The sequence below is a fragment of the Gouania willdenowi genome, chromosome 19 (assembly GCF_900634775.1).
Source record: "Gouania willdenowi chromosome 19, fGouWil2.1, whole genome shotgun sequence".
NCBI classification, from domain to species: domain Eukaryota; kingdom Metazoa; phylum Chordata; class Actinopteri; order Blenniiformes; family Gobiesocidae; genus Gouania; species Gouania willdenowi.
In genome coordinates this window covers 9,359,746-9,385,740 of record NC_041062.1, presented here as the reverse complement: position 1 = coordinate 9,385,740, position 25,995 = coordinate 9,359,746, and the positions used below count along the sequence as shown (strand labels likewise).

Sequence of the window (25,995 nt, the reverse complement as noted above, 5' to 3'; positions counted from 1 at the left end):
ACTTACCTCAACACTACTTACCCTCAACTTATCTGATTTTGACTTAACTTATCTCAACTTAATTTATGTCAAATTATGCAAATTTATCTTATCTCAACATTCCTTATCTCGACTTATCTTATCTCAGTTTACTTTATCTCAAATGATCCTACCTCAACACATCTTACCCTCAACTTATCTTATCTTGATTTAAGTAATCTCAGTTTACCTTATCTCATCACATCTTACCCTCAACTTACATGATCTCAACTAAACTTATCTCAATTTTTTCTTGAGTTAACTTTTCTGATCCCATGTTATGTCTCATCTATCTTATCTCATATTTACTAATCTAACGTTATCTAATCTAATCTCTGTGTGAAGGAGACCCTAATCTGACCAAAAGTGGATTACATTATTCTGAACTTCATTAGTTTTACTTTATCTGTAGAGATTAGATTATTCTGAATAAAGTTTAGCAACAAGACAAGACAAAATATTACAGACTAGAACTTTCTGGGTAAAAGATGAATATTAAAGTGTGAGACCCGTAGAGAAATAATAGAAACACAAATCTGTGCAGCTTCACTGCTGAGTCGCACAAAGTCCAGCCAATTAGTGAGATACACCGCATCCACTCCATCCTCTGTGTGTGTGTGTGTGTGTGTGTGTGTGTGTGTGCCAATGCTGCCTCAGCACAAAAACCACAGAATGTTCAGTCAGCTTCATTTCTCCTACACTAAAAATCGTCGATTAGAGACTGAGATTCCTTTGTTTCTAAATTTCCTCGATTCCATTTCAGTTTTCATTTCAGAATGTTATTTACGCATTTTACAGCTGTTTTCCGTGATCACGGAAAACCACAGTACCACCTAGATCACGTGTCAAACTCAAGGCCCGGGGGCCAAATCTGGCCCTTTAGACCATCCAATTCGGCCCGCAGGAGAAAGTTAAAAAACCCAAATTATTGTCTAAATGACCAAATCTTTCAGTTGTAGATATCGCAGCCTTTCTAAATACACAAATTAAATGAAACACAACAATATTTGGAAGATCGCAATTTTTAAGTGTTTTATCAAACGACTGTAGTCACTTTAAATCTCAAATTGTTCAAAGAATTCAATTTGCCTGAAATTATTTCACATAATTTCACCAAATTAAGTAAAAATTGGTCCTAAAATAAATAACATTTACTGATATCTGTCACTTATTGCCTTACATACTTTATGGATCATTTATACTTCGTGTAAAGTGCAAACTTGGCAAAATTAATGTTGAAAATTGCTCGTTTTCTCACCTAAACTCTGCAGCTCCCTTAAGATCAAATGATTTTGTATTTGGCCCTTGAACTAAAATGACTCTGATACCCCTGATCATTACGTTATTTATCTGCGCGTGTGTGCGCGCGTGACAAACGAGCGGTGTGATCTGACTTTAACGCAGATGCATCACAAAGGCGGAAAAAAAAAATAATCACAGAACTTAAGAAAAGCAAACTTTTTTTACTGGAGTAAACCAACAGGTGAACATCTGCTAATTATTATAAGACACACCATGACAAGTTTCTGACACATCGCGTGCTAAATCCAAGCTAACAACGTTGCCTCGGCCACTTTACTTCCTGTTGTTTTCCCTCTTTCCATCTCTCTCTTCTCTTTCTTTCCTTCGCTGCACATTTGTCTCATTTGTGTTTGTGTCTTTCTGTCTCCTCCGCTCACATCACGTCACTCTCTCTCCTCTCGTTACGCCCTCTCTGTTTGGTCGCTGTCCAGCTCTGGTCGTCTGTTTCTTCCTCTGCATCGGCAGTAAATCAAGGGTTTTTCACCTGCTGATGAAGAGGAAGGACCGCAGAGTAGCAGCAGAAACAGCTGATGGGACGTAAAGCTGAATGTGCTGAGGCAGCAGTTTGTTACTCATCTAGAGTGTTTGTCAACAAGACAGGAAACAAAACAAACAAGACAGGAAACATATGCAAAATACACAGGAAACAGTAAAACAGGTGAACAGTCACAGAGTGCAGTTGTACACCTGTAGGTGGATCACTTCATTTGGTCATCAGATTAACTGGTGACACTTCAATGCTGTCACTCAGTGTTTACATTAATCACAACCAGAGGGGTATTTCATCAAACCCAGCTCAGGGTTTAACCTGAACCTTTAAATCCATACAAATGACGACAGAATCATTGTCTTAATACATGTTTAATGTGTACCGTAGTTTTAATGAGATATGACAGTCTCCATGTGTTCAAACCACCAGTAATAATATACAATATAATATATACGTGCGTATCCATCGCCTCCGTTTAACACACGGTATAAATGTGTCCATTCATTGATCAGAGATTAATAATGAGAAAGCTGTGAATATACAGAGAGGGAGGGGCTTCAGGGCAGAACGCTCCTAATACACTATCGCTTTAAGGGATGTGTGCGCAGTGCACGCACCTCCCGTGCACAGCTCACCTGTACCTGCAGCATGTGATCACATGCTCGAGTTGTTTGTTATGGTAAATTGACTAAATAACACCTTCTTTATTCCTTTACTAGTTTTAAAATGTTCAAACTACAGTCAGTCCTTTTTTTTTTTTTTTTTTTTTGAACGTGTCCGACATTTATTTTCACTGCTCAGTAGCAGATGATGTCACGTCCTGTTGGTCTCAGCATTGGTTTCTATTGGCTTCTCATTCATCGTAAGAGCTGCAGCGCATTCGCCTTCACGTCTCTAATCATTAAATCTGTGATGGATCTCGTGGGTCTTATGAGGACGTGCACTTACGCTAAACACTGTCAGCTGGCTCGGCTCAGAGATTGAAGCTGAGAAGAGTTTGATGAAATGGTAAAAGCCAGCATGGTCACAGACGGCTTAGCTGAACCAGGTTTAAACCATCAGCCTGGTTCTACTGAGGACACTTTGATCAAATACCCCACACGTTTTCTTCACAACACAATAAAAACACACTTCCACCTTAGATGAAGATAGAGTGAGTCACATGATAACATGATCACCAGACAAGCCTGAACACCAACTGACACCGTCACAAAATATCATGATCACGAGGTGAACATTAAAGCTGCTATCCGGAGTTTCTGAGAAACGTCTCGATGTCCCGCCCTCAACAGCTCCACTTCCTCCCACTGCCTCTCCCAATCTAACAGAAGTCTGAGCTTTATTTTGGAGGAATGTGAGTGTTTACTCTAAGCTTTATTTTGGAGGAATGTGAGTGTTTACTCTAAGCTTTATTTTGGAGGAAAGTGAGCTTTATTTTAGACGAATGTGAATGTTTTCGGTGAATTTTATTTTGGAGGAATGCAAGCGTACCTGTGAGTTTTATTTTGAAGGAATGTCAGTTTTCCCTGAGCTTTAATTTTGGAGGAACGTGACTGTTTCTGCTAGCTTTATTTTGGAGGAATGTGAGTGTTTTCTTTATTTTGGAAGAATGTGAGTGTTTTCTGTGAGCTTTATTTTGGAGGAAAGTGAGCTTAATTTTGGATGAAAGTTAATGTTTTCTGTGAGTTTTATTTTGGAAGAATTCAAGTGTTTCTGTGAGCTTTATTTTGTAGGAATGTCAGAGTTTTCCTTGAGCTTTATATTGGAAGAATGTAACCGTTTTCTGTTGGCCTTATTTTGGAGGACTGTGAGTTTTATTTTGGAGGAATGTGAGCTTTATTTTGGAGGATTGCAAGTGTTTTCGCTGAGCTTTATTTTGGAGGAATTAAACTATTTCCCGTGAGCTATATTTTGGAAGAATGTCAGCTTTATTTTGGAGGAATGGAATTATTTTCCCTGAGCTTTATTTTGGAGGAATGAGAGTGTGTTTCTGTGAGTCCAGGCCTCACATCCTGCCCCATAAATCTAAACATCTCTACTAAACTGATTTAATGTGAAAGCGAGGCTTGAGGCAGCGTTTCCTGCTCTCACTGCAGCTCAATGACACAGAACAAACAAACTCTGACATCTGTGGGATTTGATCTTCATACATTCAAACGGAAAAATAGAAACGGCTTCTATTTTTCCTCCAAACTCAGAGACAGGAACCATTTCTAAATAGTTTGGCAATAAAAATGTGAAACCAGTTTCAAAACAATGTAAATCAATGGGAAACCAGAACAAAACCAGTGTGAAACTCCTCAGGATCCAGTCTTAAAACATCAGACTAAAACAGCCTGAAATCAGTTTAAAACCAGTGTGAAACAATTTTAACACATCTGAATAAAACCAGTGTGAAACCAGTTAATAAAACCAGTGTGAAACCAGTTTGAAACAAGTACAGAAATGAGTTTGAAACCAGCAGATAATCAACACAAAAAATACTGTGAAACCAATCTAAATATTGGAGTGAAACCAGTCTTAAACCAATTTGTTCCCAGTCAGTCTAAAATCCAGTCTGAACGCAGAGGAAACCAAGCAGAAGAAAACCACTGAGTAAAACCAGTTAGAATCCAGTTTAAAACCAACGAGAAACCAAAACAAAACCCAGTGTGAAACTGTTTTAAAACCAGTGTGGAACCATTTCAAAATCAGTGTGAAACCAGAAGAAAAAAATTAAAAACCAGTGAGAACCTGGACCAAAAATCAGCGTAGAACTAGTTTAAAACCAGAACCAAACCCAGTGTGAAACCATTGCTGTATATATATATATATATATATATATATATATATAACAGTGTGGAACATAACCAATATGAAACCAGACCAAGAACAAGTGTGAAACCGATTTAAAACCAGTGAGAAACTGGACTAAAAACAGTGTGAAATCAGTTTAGACCACATTAAAAAATGAAGTCATGATTGGTGGAGGAAATGAGTCACGCCTTTCAGGACTTCTGGACATTACGCTGAGTCGTAATGTGATATTGTAGCTAAGCTAAGGTTAGCGTGTACATTAGTGAACACTATGGGTGTGTACATTAGTGAACACTATGGGTGTGTACATTAGTGAACACTATGGGTGTGTACATTAGTGAACACTATGGGCGTGTACATTAGTGAACACTATGGGTGTGTACATTAGTGAACACTATGGGTGTGTACATTAGTGAACACTATGGGTGTGTACATTAGTGAACACTATGGGTGTGTACATTAGTGAACACTATGGGTGTGTACATTAGTGAACACTATGGGTGTGTACATTAGTGAACACTATGGGTGTGTACATTAGTGAACACTATGGGTGTGTACACGTTCGCACTGGTCTGATCCTGATTCAGCATCGCAGAATGAAACATACATGTACACGCTATGACATCATCAACGCGCTGCACACACTTCAGAAAGCAATAAACAGACGATGATGATGATGATGATGATGATGATGATGATGATGACGATTATTACTGACAATTACCGACAATTACTGACAACCCGAGTGTCGACTAGAGCTTTTCTTATTGCGTTGTTCAGATGGTCATAACACCTGACGTTCCAGGGATGTAAATAAACAAGCTGCTTGAATCGATGATGTATGTTTTGGGAGCCGCACAAAATTGGACCAGGAGCCACATGTGGCTCATGAGCCATGTTTTTTTTTTTTTCTTTCTCTTTTTCCCACGTCTGATCGACATTAAAAAAAATCACGCACAAAGAAAACACAGCAGTGATGCTCGAAGCTTCTACCTTCTTTCCTTTCTTCCTGCGAGGAGTCGACTTCCTTTTGTCTTTCCCTTCGTCACTCATCGTCGAGTCCAACACACAAACAAACAAACACAAAAACAAACAAACAAACAAACAAAGGCATCCACAGTCGGTTTTAATCCAACATCGATGAGCAGCGTTTACTTAGAGCAGCTCACTCACACTCACACATCCCAGCCTCTCCCTTACACACGCACACACACACACACACACACCCTCCATCCCAGGCTGCCTCTCTTCCACACACACACACACACACACACACACACACACACACACACACACACATACACACACCTGTTGGCAGCCCTGGTTTCCACCCACACACTCCACAAGTGGGAGCAGAACAAAACGTTGCAGCGCGGAGGCTGGAGTAAAAATAGCAAAGTGTGTGTGTGTGTGTGTGTGTGTGTGTGTGTGTGTCTCACAGGAGGAGCGGCTCTATTGTTTAGATGTCTTTGCTCAGTGACGCACTCATACAGATCATTTCTAAACTTTTGTTTGGTCCAAAATGAAAGAAAAAAAAAAAAAATCTAAAAAAGAAAAACCAAGATTTCTCTCCCAAATTTTGACTTTTAAAACAAAACTAAGACATTTTTATCTGAAAACATCAAATAATATATAATATACTTGTATTTGTTGCTTTTGTGTCAACATTTTTAATTTACTCATCACAAACAGGTCAGTAAAATGTTTATTTGTTTATTAAAAGTATGATTTTATTATTTACTTATTAACATTTTAGTTTAGTTATGTTTTGATTTAATTTAATTGCTCTCATCTATATTATAAATGAACATTACATAATTTATATCGTATTCATTCTTTATTAATGAATAATGATTCTTAGATATTTTATCTTCATATTTAAAAATGGTATACTGCATATAATCATATTTTATTGGCGTATTTTAAAGTACTGTGTATTAAAGTATCATAAAGTAATGAGGTATAAACTGTTCCATTACTTCAGACAAACATGGCAAAGGTTTGGAACACGCATGGGAGCTTGTTTTTATGAATACATAGTTTAAGTGTAAATGTTCAGAATGTGCCGAGAACAAACTGTGCGTGTGTGTGTGTGTGTGTGTGTGTGTGTGTGTGTGTGTGTGTGTGTGTGTGTGTGTGTGTGTGTGTCTCGTCTTATCTGTAGGAACAGGATCAATCATTAAACTGTGCCAACATAAGGTTTAACATTTGTCATTCATTAATCCATTCATTCATTCTTTCATCCACACACTCTACATAGTCTCCATTCATTGATCTCACGTCTGAATAAATCAGAAACAATGAGCGATGCTAAAAAAAAATTAAAAAAAATCAATTTCTTTTGTCCAATTCCTTTTTATTCCGAATCAAATAATAATAATAAATAATTAAAAATGTCGCTAAGCTTCTTGTTTTATTATTTATCAAGCTTTTAAAATGTTGTTTACATTTATCTTATATAGTGATCATTTAATCTTCATGTTTCTTTATTTATCTAAACATAAAGCGAACTGCCACATATGTTTTGTTTCATTTATCTCCATTTTATTATAATTATTTCAAACAGGAAGATAAAAATGCAATATTATAAAAATAAAAGATGATTATCATATAAGACACATATTATAATACTACAATAATATTAATATGGCTTTTCAAGCACAATCATTAACAACACATTTTAATTCTAACAATACCTTATTTTTCAGGGGGTTTTTTTAGCATAAAAGCACCTTTTTTCTTTTTTTAAATAAACAAAAACTGAAAATGTTTATTTGGTTTTTAAAAGAAAAGAGAGGCACTAATGGCTAACAGAAGTCTGACCCCTGGTGGCCACAGATCAACACTACAACAACAAACTGCTGCTCATGATGAACACATCTGAGGGTCACCGAATTATTGTGTTTTTTAAATTTGTGTCGAGTGCAGAACCTCAAGTTTCTTGTAATATATATAATCCATAAGGGTGCATCACTATTAATCATAAAAAAAGTAAATGATTGATGATTACTTTATTCATCTACAAGAGAAATTGACCAAAACTACAAAAAAAAAAAAAAAAAACGGGGGCTTGTCCGGGATTTCTCTCTAAGTCCTAGCTAAACCCATGGTGATTAAAAACTAAACAAAAAACGTTCTATGGTGAAAATCAACCGTAAGTGACCTCTCTCAGCCTGTTCAAGGTCAAATAACATCAGATTTAAATGGACGTTACACAAGAAAAATCAAAGCACCTTTAAACACGTTTAAATCATCTTAAAACTCCTCCAGCCTGAGGCTTGTGTGAACCAATGAACAAACATTTACAGTGTGTGTGCGTGTGTGTGTGTGTGTGTGTGTGTGTGTGTGTGTGTGTGTGTGTGTGTGTGTGTGAGACAGATGATCATGTGCTGTGGGTGGGTGTGTGTGCGTCAGCATGTGTGCGCTTGTCTGAGCATTTTTCTGCATCAGACTCGTTCTAAAGAGAAGCATGATTGATTACTAACAACCAATAACTGATCATTATTATTAACGACTCCTCACAAAAAGCAAACAAACATAAAGTAGTACATACTCCTTTATTTCATGTTTTTGTTCCTTCTGACAATCTGTGCAGCAGCCGTTTCATATTTCTTCCAAACGCTCTAATCTCTACGCCGTCTTTCCAGATGAAGTAAAAGATCATCTGAAGATGTTTCCTTTCATTTGTGCATTTTTGCTTTCATTATGTGCTTTGAAGTTCCTTTTCTTCAACGTGAGAAGTTTTCTCAACTTTTTCTGCATCTCTGTTGCTCTTTTGTGTGTTTTTCTGGTCATTTTATTTATTACTCTCAGTTTGTATCCTTTTACAAATGATTTTTTAGTTTTTTTTGTATTAATTTTGTGTAGTTTAGTGTTTCTTGTGTTATTGTCGTTGTTTTTGGTAGAGTTTGTGTGATTTTTTTGTATTTTGGAAGATAATTTATGTATGTGTGTTGTTGTTTTGCATGTTTTTGTAGTAATCCTGTAAAGTTTTATTTTGTTGTTTTGTGTCTATTTTGAGCATTAAGTGTTGCTTTGTGTTTTTGTCATCATTTTTTGGTAGTTTTGGTGTAATTTTGTCTATTTTTGAAGTGACTGTGTAATTATGTTGTTTTAGTTTTGCGTGATTTTTTAGTGATCCTGAGGTTTATTCTGTTGTTTTGTGTCTATTTTGAGTATTAAGTGTTGTTTTGTGTTTTTGTCGCTGTCTTTGGTAGTTCTTGTGTAACTTTGTATATTTTAAAGTCATTTTCTGTATTTGTGTTGTATAATGTGCTTTTTGTTGTAGTTTTTTGCATCCTACGTCTTGCAAACACCAGCTCAGACTAGTCGGAATTACAGTTTGACTGGTGATCATGTTATCTTGTGACTGATTCTAAGGACAAATGAAGTAAAAACTATAAAACTGAGTGATTGCGTTAAAAAACCACTAATGCAGACACACAATAAACAACATCAAAGCCTCGCTTCTGTCGATTGAGAATAATGTAAACACTGAATGAGAACATTAAAGCCTGGCCTCAAGTTGTAACTACGACCAAATGAAGCGATACACCAGCAGGTACATTCATCTTTAATTCATCTAAACACTGAGTGTAATGTTAATATTTCTGCCATTAAATAGAAAAAAGGTGCAGAAATGCTTGATTAATGGTCTCAGAGCTTTAAATGGTTCCATTGTGTCTCACTGTGGATGGAGAAGTCGTCACGACGACGACGCATTCATGGAAAATAAACACACAAATACAGCCGTAAGTGACTGAAAGACCCTCATTAACCACACACACACACACACACACACACACACACACACACACACACACACACACACACACACACACACACACACACACACACACACACACACACACACACACACACACACACACACACACACAGTCTCTCTTTGTACTGACTACACAATGACAACACAATGCTAATGCTAACACGGGTCGTCTCGAGGCCTCAAATGGTCTCATCGGAGACGAGCGGTGACGGACGTCTTTACGTCACCATGGAAACAAAAAGCACCACACCATTAATGAACGGATTTTAAAGGCTTGTCTGAATGCCATCATTCTTTTTCCATGATGTAACAAAAACATGAAAAACGAAAAAAAAAAAAAACACTCATTATTTGATATTTGTTTCCAAAACCAAAAGGAAAAAACGCCTTGTTTTTCAAATTCAAGCTCTTTGGCCTCTGTACAGAAAATGAAAAACGGAAAACAAACACCTTCATTCGTTTTCTCCATTACCGATTTTCCAAAGTACGTGACCCGGAAGTGTACTCTCATCCGACGCTAACAACTATGCTAACAGAAGTTCGGCATGACAAGATCGCTGCTTCCAACTGTGCATCCAATACGTGTCCTTTTTGCTTTAGCTGGTGTTGGGCACAGAACCTCCTCACGGGCATTTCGGAGGATTTAGCGACTGTTAAGTGTTGCAGAGCTAAAGATATCTCGGAATGTGTAACGCTTCACTTCCTGGTCACGTACTTTGGCAAATCGGTAATGGAGAAAACAAATAAAGGTGTTCCTTTTCCGTTTTTTGTTTTCTGTACAGAAGCAAAAGAGCTTGAATTTGAAAAACAAGGCGTTTTCCGTTTTGTCTTTTTGGTTTTGGAAACAAATATCAAATAATGAGTTTTTTCGTTTTTGTTACATAATGAAAAACGAATGAACGAATGATAAACGGATTTGAAAAGTGTATCATATTATTATTAATAGTTGCATTACTGTCCAATGTACCAGCTTTGTCTGTGATCACATGAAACATCATATAAAAAATATTGCGTTTCACAAGTTGGGACAGATGAATAGTGACATTAGTTTTAGACTAAACATGTATTTACATGTTATCTTTTATCCTTCCATACATAGGCTACATCTGACCATGAGTAAATCAGTGGCTCTTTGTGGTTTGATGACCGTAAACCGTGTACGTTTTAATGGTCTCATCCTTTTATGAAGCGGTTAGCATTAGCACTTAGCACAGTCTTGTATGTCGGTGGGTTAGCTTAGCTTAGCTTAGCTTAGCGTGCTTTAGTGGAGTTTCCAGAGGATCTTGGACTGGTTCACTTTGTCGACTCATCCTTTCAGGTGTTAAAACATGAAAACTACTAATGAACACAGCTACTTTGGAGCGGCTTAAGCGGTTCCTCTGCCTACATCCCCCAGAATGCCTTGCGGTTCTGAGTCAGGGGCAGTTTCCGGGTTATTGGAGTTCAATGAAATTATTGAACGTTCTATCGCACATATTTTCTATTGATATCAATTACTAGGGTGTCCCGATCTGATATCGATATCGGTCCGATATTAGCCTGAAAACAAATATCGGATTCAAATTTCCGGATTTTCCGATTTTTTTTTCCCAATTCATTTTTTATTTATCTTATTCAATTGTAGAATACTGTAGATATTATGTTGAAGGTTAAAATGTACGAAACCAATTGGTTAATAATAAATGGGTCAGTTTTTCTCATCCCTACTGTTGCTGACTATTGTTCTCTGTTTGAGTGACATCACTTGATCAAGCCTTTTCCAACATTCCACACTACAAAATAAGTAATTATTAATTTTTTATTAGAGAAAAGAGAGAGAAAAGAAAAAAAGGGATGTATGAATCATGCTGATATCGGATCAATATCGGCTGATACGCAAGGCTGCAATATCGGTATCATATCGAAAATGAAAAAGCTGTATCGAGACATCCTTATCAATTACACCTCTATCGTGATATATATTGTTGTCCTTTTATCTCCCAGGCCTTGTAGAATCCATTATAAACCACTTTAAACCACTATCAACAAGTAGGACACATTTTTAACAACTATAATCCAGTATGACCCATTATGAACCACTTTAAACCAGTACGACCAATTATAAACATGTATCAGTAGGACTAATTATTATAAAGCATTATACACCAGTTTAAACCAGTTTACAGATTTTTCATTAAAAAGAGGGGACAATCCTTCACTGGTGTTCTGGTCAAACTGGTGTCTGTGTTATCTGATGACTGACTGTGTGTCGTTGGCAGAGAAAAAAAATCACTGTAAACACAATCGTAAACAATCAACAAATGATGTCGTTCAGACGCCACCAAGTACGAGAAAAACACTACACACATGTAGACACACATAAAGCAAGTCTGAGGACAGTGTGTGTGTGTGCGTGTGTGTGTGTGTGTGTGTGTTCGTACTGTTTGCTCAGCCACAATAAAGCTTCAGGCTCTCACCGAATAACCAACCAGGATCCCATTTACACCATTAACATCCCAGCGAGTGGTCAACCATTAATGGACTAACACACACACACACACACACACACACACACACACACACACACACACACACACACACACAGAAAGACAAACAACAGGTTTACGACTCTCAGCAGAGACTTCATAAACGCACAGTCAGCAGTTTTACCAGTAAGTCAGTAACTAGAACCATTTTAAAACCCTTTAAAAACCTTAAAAAGGCTGTGATTGTTTCTCCTCCTGTGCACTAGGTGGCACTAACTCACCTGAACACCAGGTGATACAGGAAGATGATGTGGATGAAAAAAACACCCATTGAGTTACACTTAATTCAATATTTTAGTTACACTTTTGTGTTTCTCTTTCTTTTCATTTTTATTACAAATATTTAGTTCGGCAAAATATATTTGGTTTTATTGGCATCATCTAGCTTCATACATTTTGTATATATTTTTTTCTTATTATTTTTAAGGTAAACTGTAAGGACTGAGTCAGATTGTTTAACTTTTCTTTTTTTCTTTTACAGAAAAAAAAAAAGTCATAAATTATGATTTTTTTTTTTTTTTTTTGCTCCAATAAAAGTAGTAAGTTTGACGTTAACGTGGATAACAGGTCAGTAACGGACCGTCTGTGAGCAGAAATCAGCGCGAGCTCACAGAAAACTGACAAAAACACAAAGTCAAACGCACTCAGGTGTAACTTTTGAAGAAAGTGTCGATTTAAAGTGCAGCGTGCGTGCGTGTGCGCGTGCGCTCGTTTCCTACCTGAGGCTCGTGGTCACCACCTGTGTCCGAGTCGGAAGAAGCCATGTGAAACGGGGGACACGCGCACAGCGGGGTCCTGTTCAGCAGAGGCTGAGGGTTCAATTCCCCGAGTGCAAGAAAACGGAGCGCGTGTGCGCGCGCGCATGTGTGTGTGTGTTTCCCGGAGAGCCTGGGAGCAGAGCCCCGCCCACTGATCAATACACGCTCAGCCTTTACATTATGACCACAAACCCTCACTCATCCATCTACTGCTTTTGATTTTTTATTATTGAATGTTCTGCACAGTATATTCATGCTTCTCAATAACAGTAGAAAAAAAAGCCATAGTTCTAACTTGACGTCATACACAATATATAAATAAAAATAAAGAGGCAATGTATAATAGAGATTAAAAAAGATCGAGATCAAAGAGGTTACAAAGCAGTCAGTCTTCTAGTCTTTAAATTAATCATTTATCAAATTGTAGATTATTTACTAACATATTTACACAATGCTGAATGCTGTAAAGTATGGGTTAGTTTTCTGGAATTTAGACTTATTATGGATGTGGAATTTACCAAGTAAAATCAGATTATATTTTTGTACAACAAAATTACATATTTTGCTGTCAGTTTTACTGTAACTTTCTAATTATTAATAAAACATATTCCATATCTTTCCAAAACAGTTCAATTATTGGACATTTGTAAAATAAATGCAGTATATCGTCTACAGTTGTTTTACAAAAATCACAAATGTTACTCATCTGAGTGTAAGAATTCCAGCTTTGACCACAGTGAGCAACCAGAGGCGCTATGGCTACAGTTCAACTGGTGACCATGTTATTTTATGACTGGCTTTGGACATTAAACATGATTCAACTGGTTTCTGATGTTGAGCGCTCAGACCAGTCGGTGTTACGGTTATCTAGTGACTGGTTTCACAGCTTGGACCAGTTGGTGCTATGGTTTGACTAGCGATCGTGCCATTCTGTGACCGTTCTAAAAGTTATGGGTTTTGTGATGAACAACAGTTCATTTTAACCTAATATACTCAGTGACATCATTAAAGTGTTGCACAACGTATGCATGTTGTGTTACGTACTGAAACAACGCGACCCCCAGTGTCTCACAAAAAAACTTGGTCAACAATTTTTGCAAAAAGATTGTCTGGAGGCAAATATCCCTGGGGTCAGAATGAGGAGAACAGGGAGAGTTAAAGAACAAAGACTGAAGTCAACTCATGGGGAAGGAGGATCAGATTTATTGAGCATACATTTTGTCGATATGAGGCTGAAACAGAGCTTTAAGCTCCGCCCTCTTGGCTTTGAGCGTGGGCGTCAGCAGACCGTTCTCGATCGTGAACTGCTCCGGGTGGAGGTAGACGTCTTTGACCTGCACAGTGATGATGATGATGATGACTGTGCAACACAGGGTTAAAGGAAGGATGAAGGTGACGTACCTGCTCGAAGGACTTCAGTCCTGCTTCTCTTCCCAGTTTGGTCAAATCAGCGATGATGGCCTTCTTCACCTCCTGCACAAACACACGTGTGTATATTTACCACATCCTTACATACATAACTCTGGCTTCTGACGTTCCAGTCCTACCGTGTTCTTGCAGAGTTCCTCTAAGGAACCGAGACATTTCAACTTCTTGGCGAATTCTGGCAGAACCTCTGGGTCGGGGACGATGATGGCGACGAGCGTGGCCTGAACACAGAACAGAGAGCGTCGCTGTGACAACGCCCACCACGCTACACACGCCCCCAGGTGGTTCCGCCTACCTGCAGACTGTCTCCATGCACGAACACCTGAGCCACGGCCTCGCTGCGCACGTACACATTCTCGATCTTCTCGGGTGCGATGTACTCGCCCTGGGCTAGTTTAAAGATGTTCTTCTTACGGTCGATAATCCGCAGCACGCCGCTCTGCGCACAGGAAGTAGCACATCAACAACACGTGGGCTAGAAATACTAATGACACTATTTCAGTGACACCATTTTGTCTCCACATATCAAATAATGCTAATGCAACAGTTAGACACGCCAACAGTGTCCCGTCAAAACCGTTAGAATAATGCTAATGTTAACCAATACTAATGCTCAGTGCATTACAGCTGTAAATAAAGGCATAATTAGAGGTCTAACGATGCTAACAATTAGCTTGTGACTACAAGAGCTACTCTTTGGATCATAGGAGATTTGAGGTAACTTTATCCGTCAAAGCCATTACAATAACACTAATGCTAACCAATGCTAGCACTTAGCTTATGATTAAAGGAGTTACTCTTTCCAGGCTGTGAGGTAATGCTAACGCTCACAGCTCCTTAATGCCAGAGACCGCTGCTCTGACTGCTCATGCAAACAGGAGACGAGGCGTCGTACCGGCAACCACTTCCCGACGTCGCCCGTGTGGAGCCATCCGTCCTCATCCAACGCCTCGGTCGTCTTCTCTGGATCCTTCAGGTAACCTTTGAAGACGTTTTTACCTTTGATGCAAACCTGAGTGAATGCACACACACACAGCATCCATTCATCAAACCATTCATCTAAACACCTCAGACCAGTAGGTGTTACAGTTCCACTGGTGATCATGTTCTCCTGTGACTATTTTCTGACACATTAGGTTGGCGATTGCGGCATTCGGTGTGTTGGTGTAACTGCGGATCATGTAATCTTGTTACTGCTTTCTGACGCTTTAAGTCAGGATTTTTTAACTTTGGGGTCGTGACCCCATGTGAGGTCGCCTGGACTTCAAATGAGGTCTCCTGAAATGTTTAAAATAGTATTCTTTTCACATTAAAACAGCACAATCTTAAACAACTATTCCATACTTTCACTTTCTCAAATATCAATATAGCTCAAATAAAATGCAGTATAAAAGTATCTGAGCTGGTGCATCATAATACTTCCTACTCTATAATTGTGACACTATAATTATAAAACATGATCAAAAACTAATTCTAGAAAATATGTTTTTGGGGTCGCCAGAAATTTGTTACATCAAAATAGGGTCACGATCCAAAAAAGGATGGGGACCACTGTATAAAGGACTTTCAATTGCTGCTGTTACAGTTCAACTGGTGATCATGTTATGTTGTGACAAGGACAAGTTACACAAAGTGAAATAAACTGTTAACTTAAACGTGTTCTTATGAGTCATCAGTTTTAACAATGACCAGTTGGAATGATACACCAAAAGTTAAGGTGTTCCTTCTACAACAAATCCTCAGTTTCCAGAGTGTTCATCAGCTAAAGCTCAGCTAGTGGCAGCAGGATGTACTGTCTGTCACCAACTGATCTACTATACGATCTGAGTCTTTACACCGCCAGAACAGGAGCTCACTTCTCTGTTTTCCTCAAACCGTGGCCTGGTTGTGAAAAAAAGCTGAATTTACGCAATTTCTCCTTCTCGGACTTTCTGAGAGCTGCACAATGGCCTTCAATGCAGGACTTTATACCTCCAGGACCATCACCTTACCTCTCCTTCGCCATTGGATGTGAAGTAGCTCATATCCTCGACGTCCACCAGCTTGACGTAGTTACAGGGCAGAGGAACGCCCACGTGTCCTGGAGGAACATCTTACAATCAGACCATCATTAAAGTCACTTTAACCCTGTGTGTGTGTGTTTCTACCTGAGGTGGCGTCGCCCGGCGTGGTGAAGGTACATCCAGCCGTGCACTCCGTCTGACCGTAGGCCTCAAAGATCTGCCACAGGTGCATGATGGGAACAGGAAACAGCGTCAGAGGTGGACCAATCCACATGCGTCAATCTAAACTCAACCTCATCACCTGACAGCCCAGAGCAGCTCGCAGGAAGTTGAGCACAGGAGGAGAAATGGGAGCGGCGCCCGTTACCATCACACGCACTCGACCTCCAAACGACTCCTGGAGAAAAACGTCAGCGCGTCACGTGTTTGATGACATCGTGGCAAGTTTTTACTTCATCTGCTTTTCCACCATTAGCCTAGCTTTAGTCTAACATTGACATAGCATTAGCTAGCATTAATCATCATTAGCATTAACCTAACATTAACACTAGCTAGCATTAACATTAACTCACATTAGCTAGCATTAACAGACATTATCTAGCATCAACATTACCATTACTTGAGTATTAACACTAACCTAGCATTAGCATTAACTTCACAATAGCATTAACACTAACTTAGCGTTAGCATTAACATTAGCCTAGCATTAACACTAACCTAAAATTTGCATTTGCCTAGCTTGTTACAGAATGATGAGTGATTGTGTCATCTTGTGACTGTTTTCTTACTGAGCTTGTTGGTGTTATAAGTGGACTAGTGATCGTGTTATCTTGTTACTGAAATTTAAAGCAACGTGAGACCTGGATTTTGTGAAAGATGAGTTTGTCCCAGATGCTGTTTTTTCTGACAATTCCTTCCTTCACTTCTCCGTACTTCCTCTCCACCGCAAAGTTCAGCAGCCACTTCTTAAAGGGCGTCTTAGCGCCGCTTTGAACCTGGAGGGAGCGTCGCAGCACATCAGACACGCAAACGCGCATTAAAGACACAAACGCACACACGTAGAGCGGTCCTCACTTTGTCGTAGACGCGGTTGAGCAGTCGTGGGACGACGGGGAAGATGGTCGGACGCAGCGTCTTCATGTCGTCGGGTAACAGTCGGATGTCCCCCTGGAAGAATCCGACCCTCGCCCCAGCGCCGTACGCCACCGTCTGCGGAACAAAGACTTTCACTTTAAACTGAGGGAGCGACTTATACAACCATGAGACTTATATTATTTAGCTAATAGCGCTCTCTGGTGGACAAACTGTAAACTGGTAGTAAAGTTAATAAAATAGAATAAAAGTGAATAAAACTAATACGGCTAAAGTAAATAGAATAAGTAAATAAAAAGTTTAAAAAAATAATGAAACTAAAGTAAAAAAGGAAAATGAAATTTAAATAAAAATAAACAAGTAAATGAAATAAAAAAGATAAAGTCAATTAAACAAGTACATTAATAAAAACAAATTAAACACTCATCGGGGAAAATGGGTCAAATGCAGAGAAAAAAAATAAAGCATACAAATTTCAAAACAAAACAAAATATAAGTAAATCAAAAGTAAATAAAAATAATAAAACTCAAATAAATACAACAAAATAAAGTAAATAAAACACAAAATAAAGTAAATAAAAACAAAATAAATTTAAAAAGAAAATGAAATTAAGTAAATAAAACATTAAAATAAATAAGAATGAGCTAATGATATATAGATTACCTGCACGACTCTCTCAAACATGTGCGCCAAAGGCAGGAAGGAAATACTGACGTCCTCTGTCGTGGGAACGATGGCGCTCTGTGGAGATTATTAAACTTTAAAGCTTTTAAAAGCAGCAGCAGAGGAAACACAGATTTGTTCCTGCAGGATCAATAACAGCTTGATAAATCTTTTTTAAAAAGGTGACACCAAAACCAAACAAAAAATAAACAAAATGACAAAACACATGAAACAAAGCACACAAAACAAAAATAAAAAATAAAACAAAATGACTGATCACTACTTAAAAAAAACAGTGACTGAAAAGGCATTTTATTTTAAAGTTCTCCATCGTGGGACGAATAAAGGAATATTTTATTTTATTTATTCATATATAGAAGTACCTCAAAGCTCTGCAGAACAGCAGCAGCATTAGAAACCACATTCTGATGAGTCAGCATGGCTCCTTTAGGGTTTCCTACACACATACGCACACACACACACACAGTGTGATGAACATATTTGTTGTGTAAAAATAAAGAAAGCTGAGGTTCTCTACCTGTGGTTCCACTGGTGAAGCAGATGATGCTGAGGTCTTCAGGACTAGGAGGCTGAAGGGAAAAGAAAAGAGAAGTTCACTGTGGAACAGACAGGAGCTGTTTCTACACAGAACAAAAAAAACACAAATTTAAAAAAATAAATAAAATAAAATACATACAGGCTTTTAAAAGGGTTTCATTCAATGGTAGAATACAGATTTAAAGGAGGCTATGGTGTTTCTGTCAATGTAAATTCTTCAATCATGTTTAACAAGTTGGAAGCTTTCATTTTTATTTTCAAGTTTAAAAAAACAAAACAAAAACATTTAGTCTTATTTTGAAAGGCTGGAGTTATTTTAGTACATTACCGGCTGGCCAGCCCTAAGCAATTTGGTGCGCTAGGCATGATTTTATTATATATACTGTTTTTATTATTATTTTACAAGCTTTCAAATGTAATTAAATGAACGTGAACTAATACCTTTAAAAACAGGAATACTGTAAGATAAAAGAAGAATTGGAGGAGAAGCAAACAGATTAAGGTAAGTAAATACCAAACTTACAATCGGCTTCTGACGATGGATTTTCCCCAGAGCCTGAAAAACCAAACATGTTTTAATCCTGTATGAGCAGATGTTGATCACTGGTGAGTCTAATGGTGTTTGACAATATTTATTCACCTCCATGTCCTCCATGGACACCACCTCCAAGCCACACTCTGCTCCTCTCGTCACCAGCTCAGGGTCGAAGGCGTCCATGACGACGATGGTTTTTAGAACCTTCGTCTGCTCGTTCTCACGGTTCTGCAGAAGAGTTTCTGCTCGGCTCTGAGTGTCACAGAGGACGCAGGAAATCTCCGCTAGGAAACAAAACAACTTGTTAGACTTTTACCTGCCGTCTTAACCCCGACGGTCTCTGTCTGCTAAAGGACAACATGAACCATCTCTCCGTCTATTTTCTGACCCGCTTCTTCCTATTTTCCGGGTCACTGGGATACACTGCATGAACCATGATTTGAGGGAAATCATGGTTCAGCGCTGAGCTGGAACGCCAGTTTGAGCATAAATTCTATTGCGATATCAAGTAAAAGGTGTCAGTAATTAGCATCACATGCTAATAGCGGGGAAGGTAAATCCAGGCATACCATTGGCTTTCCAAAGTCGCACAACCAATCAGAAAGCTGAATTTGGTCATTTACATTAGCTCTACTAGTGAATCTTTCAGCTTTAGTAGTATTACTAGTAGACTAAAACAAACTACTTGTACTACTAGTGAGATATTTTAAGAGTAATAGTAAACAAAAAGGTTTTAGTAGTAAAGGTTTTTGGTACACTAGTGCGCTAGAATACCTTATTAGTAATGGAAAAATGATCTACTCAAAGATAAATTTGTGTTACTATTAATACTAGTAAAACGTTGATTCTTCTAGTAGAGCTAATGTACAGTACATTAAGTAAGAGGGATTAGAGCAAATCCATCTCACTGATTGGTTGGAATACTTTTGTAAGCCAATGACAAGCCTGAGTTTACTTTCTACGATCCCTTATTAGCATATGATGCTAACTGGTGACAGTTTCTGCATCACTAGTAAAACTAAACTGAGCACGAGTAGAGATTAATAATGGTGGATATCACATTTATGCTCAGACAGCGTTCCATAGTCAATTGTATATTTACATGTATTTCTGCAGGCTGAGGATGATGATGATGTGAGAACAGTTTCAAATATCTTCAGTCGCTGCAGGGATTACTCATCATCATCATCATCATCACTAACCTCTGTCAATGATGAAGACGAGCGCCTCAGCTCCCAGTGTGTCGTACAGAGGAACCGCCACCATGGAGTAGGTGTAACACGCCAGCTCGCCGATGATCCACTGCACACAGTCGCACACAATCACTCACACGTGCACATTTACGTTCACGCGCGTGCACGTTTCCAAATGAGCCGTCTCACCTCGGGCCGATTCTGAGCGAAGATGCCGATGAAGGTTTCAGAGTTGGGCTTCAAGCCTTTGTGAAGGAAGCCTGAGCCCAGCAGCTCTGCTCTCTCCGACACCTGGGGAGGAAAGACGCGTGACTCACCTGCTGGAGCTCCCACTTAGACCAGTTCGACCTAAAGTCACTAAAACCATCAAGTGATTAACCAATATTCAGTATTCCCTCTTATGCCTTAAACAGTGCGCTGACACGCTCTGGTGGCTGAAGTTAGCGAGTAAATCAGGGACTGTTGAAGGACTCCCACACAAAAGGACTTTTATCCTCAGGATTTGTTTGTCTTTAACTGTCTGTGATTACTCTCTAACTTCAGCCACCAGAGCGTGTCAGCGCACTGTTTAAGGGAGAGTAAAGCTCCCTTAGGAGAGCTTTTCTTCTTTGCTTAATTGTCTACTACCAAATAACAGGGTGGGAACTGTTGAGACCCATCTTCTAGAAATGATTCTTTAAATGTTATCACCACTATAGCTTTACCTGCTTGTACCTCAGCCACTGGTAGGGCTTCCCTGGTTTCCTGAAGCCCAGACACGGACCATTACCTGTAGCACAGAAACAAACTCGGCTCAGGAAGAGGAATTAATCACTGCCCTCTAGTGTTAGAGGAGATGAAATCACCTGAAATCCTCAATCCTCTCTGAAACACGTCGTACAGAGTCTGAGCTTCACTGTAAAAATACGATGTCAGGCTGTTTTTTCCCTCCAGGAGAGCCGTTTTCCTCGCTCCAGCCTAAGAAACATCACAGTTTCACACCGTGGGAATTAAGCGTTAAAGTAACAGTTAAGTTAGAGATGTCGTTACTCATCACATGAGGAATTAAGTCAGGGGTTCTCAACCTTGGGGTCAAGAGACACTGGGAGGGGGTCGCTTGATGCCTTCAAGAATGTAAAAATATTTGAGCCCATTTTTGTTTTGTTTTTTACCCTTTTTCTGCAACTACACCAAACTTGCTTTTAATGCATTTTTGCTACATTACTCTAATTTCTGCCACTTCACCATCAAATTTCACTGCCTTTTCTGCACAATTTTTCCCACTTTCAGCACTTATAAACCCTTTCCACCACTTTTCCACCTAATGTTGCATACGTTGATCCATTTTTGTTACTTTTAATCTCTTTGAACCCACTCTAATTTGTAACTTTTAACCAATCTGTGTTTTTTAAAATCCCATTTCACCAACTGTTCCATCATTTTTGGTCAATTTTAACCCATTTTATTTCTGATTAAAACAAGGATTTCCATCTTTAAGATGACTAAATACCATGGCCCAAATAATACTACTAAACTTCCTGGATGACAGTGGATATTATTCAGATGAATAAATAAATGTGGTTATTACAGATTCATAGAACAATGGATCATCATTTTGCTGACTTTATGGATGGGCCCCAAAAAAGCTCTCCCTTTTAACCTGCCTAATAGATTATTTTGGGGGTCACTGGCTGAAAAGGTTGAGAACCAAGGATTCTTTAACCATTCTGATCTGGTTTGACTGTCACTGTGAGTTACTTTGATTCCCAGCGACTGGTGCTGCAGGTCAATGGGGCTCCGTAGCGGACTGGGTCGGCTGTTGAGCAGGAACAGAGTCACGGCGGCGATCGTCAGCAGAGCCACGATGACGGGCGTGGGCAGAGGAGAAAACAGAAGCTGGAAGAAGAAATCCATGGCTCTGGGTCGGCGGCCGCTCTGCAACGAAGCGGAAAACTAAGTGATCGCTTTGCTGCAAAAATACGTCAAAAAACGCAATCCTTGATGTCGTCAGGGCTGCTCTGCTGCCACCTGCTGGTCAGTGCTGAGACGTGCTTTCGTCTCGTACAATAAACAATACTGGGCTCATGATAACAATACAGTGCAACAGTCTTTGGGAAAAGGGACCCCTTGGCGATGCATATTGTGACATTTTAATAACACGACTCATCATCCCAGCTTTACTATTCATGCATGTTTACACCAAGCTTTCACTACTGTTACAATTGTTTGTTTTTTTTGTTTTTTTATTCCTGAATATTTATTGCTAGATTATCCTATTTTAACATTATGAAATATACAAGTGACAATATAAATATAACCGATAAATACACAAAATGACCTCCCAAAAAAATCCACACAAACAATCGGAGTAAAAATATACATAATTACTCGAACAACACACCAAAAAAATAAATTAAAATGACTAAACACTAACACAATATTCAGAATATATATATATAAAACATTCACAAATAGATATAAACTGAATAAAAACATTCAAGATCACTCCAAAAAAAAAAAAAAAGGACTCAATACTATAATAAAAACAAAGAATGTGAGAATATATAAAATGACAATAAAAAAACAAAAAAATACACAAAATGATTTTTTTTTTAAATTATGCTGTCAAACGATTAAAACTTTTAATTGAGATTAATTGCAATCTTTTTCTAAGTTAATCATGATTATTTTTTTGCTTAATCTGCGCGTGTCATTGTGTTATGTAATATGAACAGAATGTATAAGGAACTCTGTTTCATATTGTGCCAAACAAAAACAAAGACTCTGTATTTGTTCAAGGTGCTTACAAATAAATATTTCCTTTACAAAGAAGCAGATATGTATTGTTCTTTACTCCTTGGAATGGTGAAGTTAGACATGGAACTTTCTCCTTCGTTAATGCTAACTCGATAGAGCAGGTAAATTATATTGGTCGGCTTCTCCTGCCAAAATACAACGTCAGCAAAACTAGTCACGTGACGTCCTGAGCTCTTTTCCTCTTGTGATCCACACTGGACGCTGCTCTTTAACGCCATTTAAAGTCCGTGCACACTTTGCATTGCACGGGAAAGCGTGCACAGTGGAACAACAACTGCATTCCCCAGACATGTTAGGCCTCAACTTCCCATAATGCACAAATAAAACGAGCTCATTTATCGGCATTAATTAGATAATGCATTAAAGTCATAACTTTGTCAGGTATAATACGCATACAAAATATACTAAACATTTCTCCACGTTGTGGGAGTTTCCCCACATTTGAAGTGGATTTCTGAGCGCGTTCGTCGCTCTTACCTGTGCTCGTTCTCAGGTGTGATGAGGACTCACAGGTAATCACAGATCGTTAAAAACCTTTGATCCCTGATAGCATGGAGCGATGTGTGTCAGAGGAACGCTGCAAAAGATAAAAGGTCAGAGTTCAAATCGGCCCTGCCTTTACAACACTCTTTATCCTGGATTAATCCAAGGGTCGCGTTGTTTTATTAATAGCAAAAGAACACACAGCTAAAGCTCAGAACTGACCAGTAAGGGGCAGCAAAACACCCACGATGACCTAAAGCATGTGTGTCAAACTCAAGGCCCGGGGGCCAAATCAGGCCCTTTAGAGCAGGGGGTTCTCAACCTTGGGGCCAGGAACCCATCTGGGGTTGCGAATCACTGGGAGGGGGTGCCCAGATGCCTTCAAGAAACTAAAAAAATTTTTTCAACAATTTGAGCCCATTTTTGTATATTTTTACACTTTTTCTGCAACTACACCAAACTTTCCATATTCTAACCTATTTTCATCACTTTTTCTTGCCATATTTTTGCTCCTTTTAATGCAATTTTGCTACATTATTCCCATTTCTGACACTTCTCCATCACATTTTAATGCCCTTTTTGCACATTTTTTTCCCACATTCAAGACATTTTCACCACTTTTCCACCTAATGTCACATATGTTGACCCATTATTGTCACTTTTAACCTCATTTCACCATATTTCCTGCTTATTTTTTTGCCAATTTAACCACAATTTTTTTTCACGCCCATTATTTGCCAGTTTAAACTAATTGTTCATACTACTTTTAAGCCAATATTGACACGTTGAACCATTTTTACCACTTTGTTTTTGGCCACTTTTGGCAACTTGTAACTAATTTCTTTGGTTTTTTTAAATCCCAGTTTTCTAGTTCTTATATCACATGACAGCAGTCATTTTCAATCTCAAATTATTGAAAGAATTCTATAAATTCCCCAAAATCTGGGTAGTATAAGTGAATTTCTTGAAGGGACTGATTTACTCACATACTTTATCATTTATAGAACATTTATACACAGAAGGGGAAACAATTGGTTGAATTTGCTCTTGTCCTCCCATGTCATATGTGATTGTCTTCATGGTACTTGGACAGGGATGTAACTGAAATGCAAATTTCCCCTTGTGGGACGAATAAAGAATATCTCATTCGCAATAAATGACGAGAAATAAGAGAAAAATAAAAGACAGTTGTAGAAAGATACAGAAACAACTACAGCTGCTAATAATCTGAGTAGAATTCACTGGTTTCAGACCAAACATGAACATAGGGTTAAACTTTTCTGCTTTAAATGCAATGATGGCTGCATCAGAAGTTCTCATCCCTTGTTCACCAGTAAAACCATTAACACTGCTGAGCGTGTTCACACATTGGAAGTGTGAGTGTGTGAGCTTACCTGAGCAGGAGCAGCAGCAGATCATTGAGGAACAGGTGAGATGTTGGAGCTCATTAACACCTGTAAGTGATCTCAGCTGTGGAGCTGCTCCCTCTGCAGGGCTGAGCCTGTCCTCACGGTTCCCTGGAGCCTCCTCAGCATCATCATCATCATCATCTGTGGCCACCAGACTCTGGAATAACCTGCACCAGTCTCTCAGGGAGCTCAACTGTGTGGGACTCTTTTAAGAAACTGTTGAAGACAGAAAAGCTTTTAGTTAACTGGGTTTGAAATGATTATTTAATCCTTTTATGATGCTGCTCCTATGATGTATATGCACCCATGTTTTATTATGCTTTTATGATGTTGCACTTGTATTAATGCCCCACAGCTCTGTGCAGCACTTTGTGATTTTATCTGCGAAAAGCGCTTTATAAATAAAGTAATTACTTACATCAGCATCAGCATCATCAGCATTAGGATCATCAGCATCAGAGAAGAAGAACGGTCATACAAGAGTCTGAGCAGGAAACCAAAGAAGAAAAGTTAAGTTAAAGATAAAATGAAATGAGTTCAGTTTGGTTAAGTTGAGAAAATGAAAGATAAGTTAATATGCATAAAGTTAAATTAAATATATGATAAGATATGCTAAGATAAGTTACAATTATGCTACACTGAGAATAGATTAAAATAAGTTAAGTTAAACATTAGATCAGAAAGTTAAGATTAGTTGTGTTATGTTAAAGATCAGATAAGATGAGATAAGTTACGTCTACAAAAGGAGAGATACGTTCAGATTTGTTGAGTTTAGTGAAAGATCAGGTAAGATGAGATTAGTTAAGTTAGGTTAGGTTATGTGGAGATAGGTTGACATAAAATAAGTTTTGATTAAATGAAGTTAAAGATAAATTAAGGTAAACATAAGATGGTATAAGTTAGATTTGGTCATTTTGAGATAAAATTTATTAAATTGAAGATAAGAGACAAGGTCAGAACTTCATAATCTGCTACACACACACACTAACCTTCAGATGTCGCTAAGCAGTAAACAAAGGGTTAAAGAGAGAAAGCAGATAGTGTGTGTGTGTATGTGTGTGTGTGTGTGTGTGTGCGCGCGTGTGTGTGTGTGTGTGTGACCTTGTGTTTATGGAGGGAAGCGATAAAAGATTATTTATCTCACTGAGGTCAAAACACA

General features: G+C 38.5%; 2 protein-coding genes across 4 annotated transcripts in view; both read right to left on the bottom strand.

The window, feature by feature from the left end:
• Positions 1-12,784, bottom strand: part of LOC114481148 (ankyrin-3-like) — an 82,733-nt gene extending 69,949 nt beyond the window's left edge. Inside the window, exons 1-2 of one of the 3 annotated variants that reach the window (XM_028475627.1) lie at positions 5,915-5,932; positions 5,600-5,646 (exon numbers count right to left, since the gene is read on the bottom strand). Coding sequence is in view for 2 of the 3 variants with exons in the window: in XM_028475613.1 (XP_028331414.1) it covers positions 5,600-5,659 (60 nt within the window). In the remaining variant the exon portion in view is untranslated. Of the gene's footprint in view, positions 1-5,599; positions 5,971-12,636 lie in introns of those variants that run through there. The other 2 variants (XM_028475618.1, XM_028475613.1) reach the window with 2 other exon arrangements.
• A 1,071-nt stretch (positions 12,785-13,855) lies between these two features.
• acsl5 (acyl-CoA synthetase long chain family member 5) lies at positions 13,856-23,540 on the bottom strand. The gene is made up of 21 exons (XM_028475646.1): positions 23,422-23,540; positions 21,886-22,062; positions 20,994-21,105; positions 20,853-20,917; positions 20,338-20,439; positions 20,158-20,257; positions 19,061-19,239; positions 18,944-18,976; positions 18,401-18,452; positions 18,246-18,319; positions 17,863-17,940; positions 17,181-17,315; positions 16,967-17,101; positions 16,408-16,503; positions 16,251-16,323; positions 16,095-16,183; positions 14,999-15,115; positions 14,399-14,542; positions 14,223-14,324; positions 14,077-14,148; positions 13,856-14,009 (listed from the first exon to the last, which is right to left on the bottom strand). Exons 2-21 carry the CDS (start codon positions 22,039-22,041, stop codon positions 13,878-13,880), a joined length of 2,046 nt encoding a protein of 681 aa, XP_028331447.1. The 5' UTR covers positions 22,042-22,062; positions 23,422-23,540; the 3' UTR covers positions 13,856-13,877.
• Positions 23,541-25,995: the final 2,455 nt, after the last annotated feature.

Excerpts from the sequence above, each read along its gene's own strand:
- acsl5 (XM_028475646.1), bottom strand. The coding sequence starts at position 22,041 with ATGGATTTCTTCTTCCAGCTTCTGTTTTCTCCTCTGCCCACGCCCGTC. Across the intron at positions 18,453-18,943 it reads TCCATCGTCAGAAGCCGATT|CCTCCTAGTCCTGAAGACCT; the intron begins GTAAGTTTGGTA and ends TTTTCCCTTCAG. Across the intron at positions 17,941-18,245 it reads CTGTTCTGCAGAGCTTTGAG|AGCGCCATCGTTCCCACGAC; the intron begins GTACTTCTATAT and ends TAATCTCCACAG.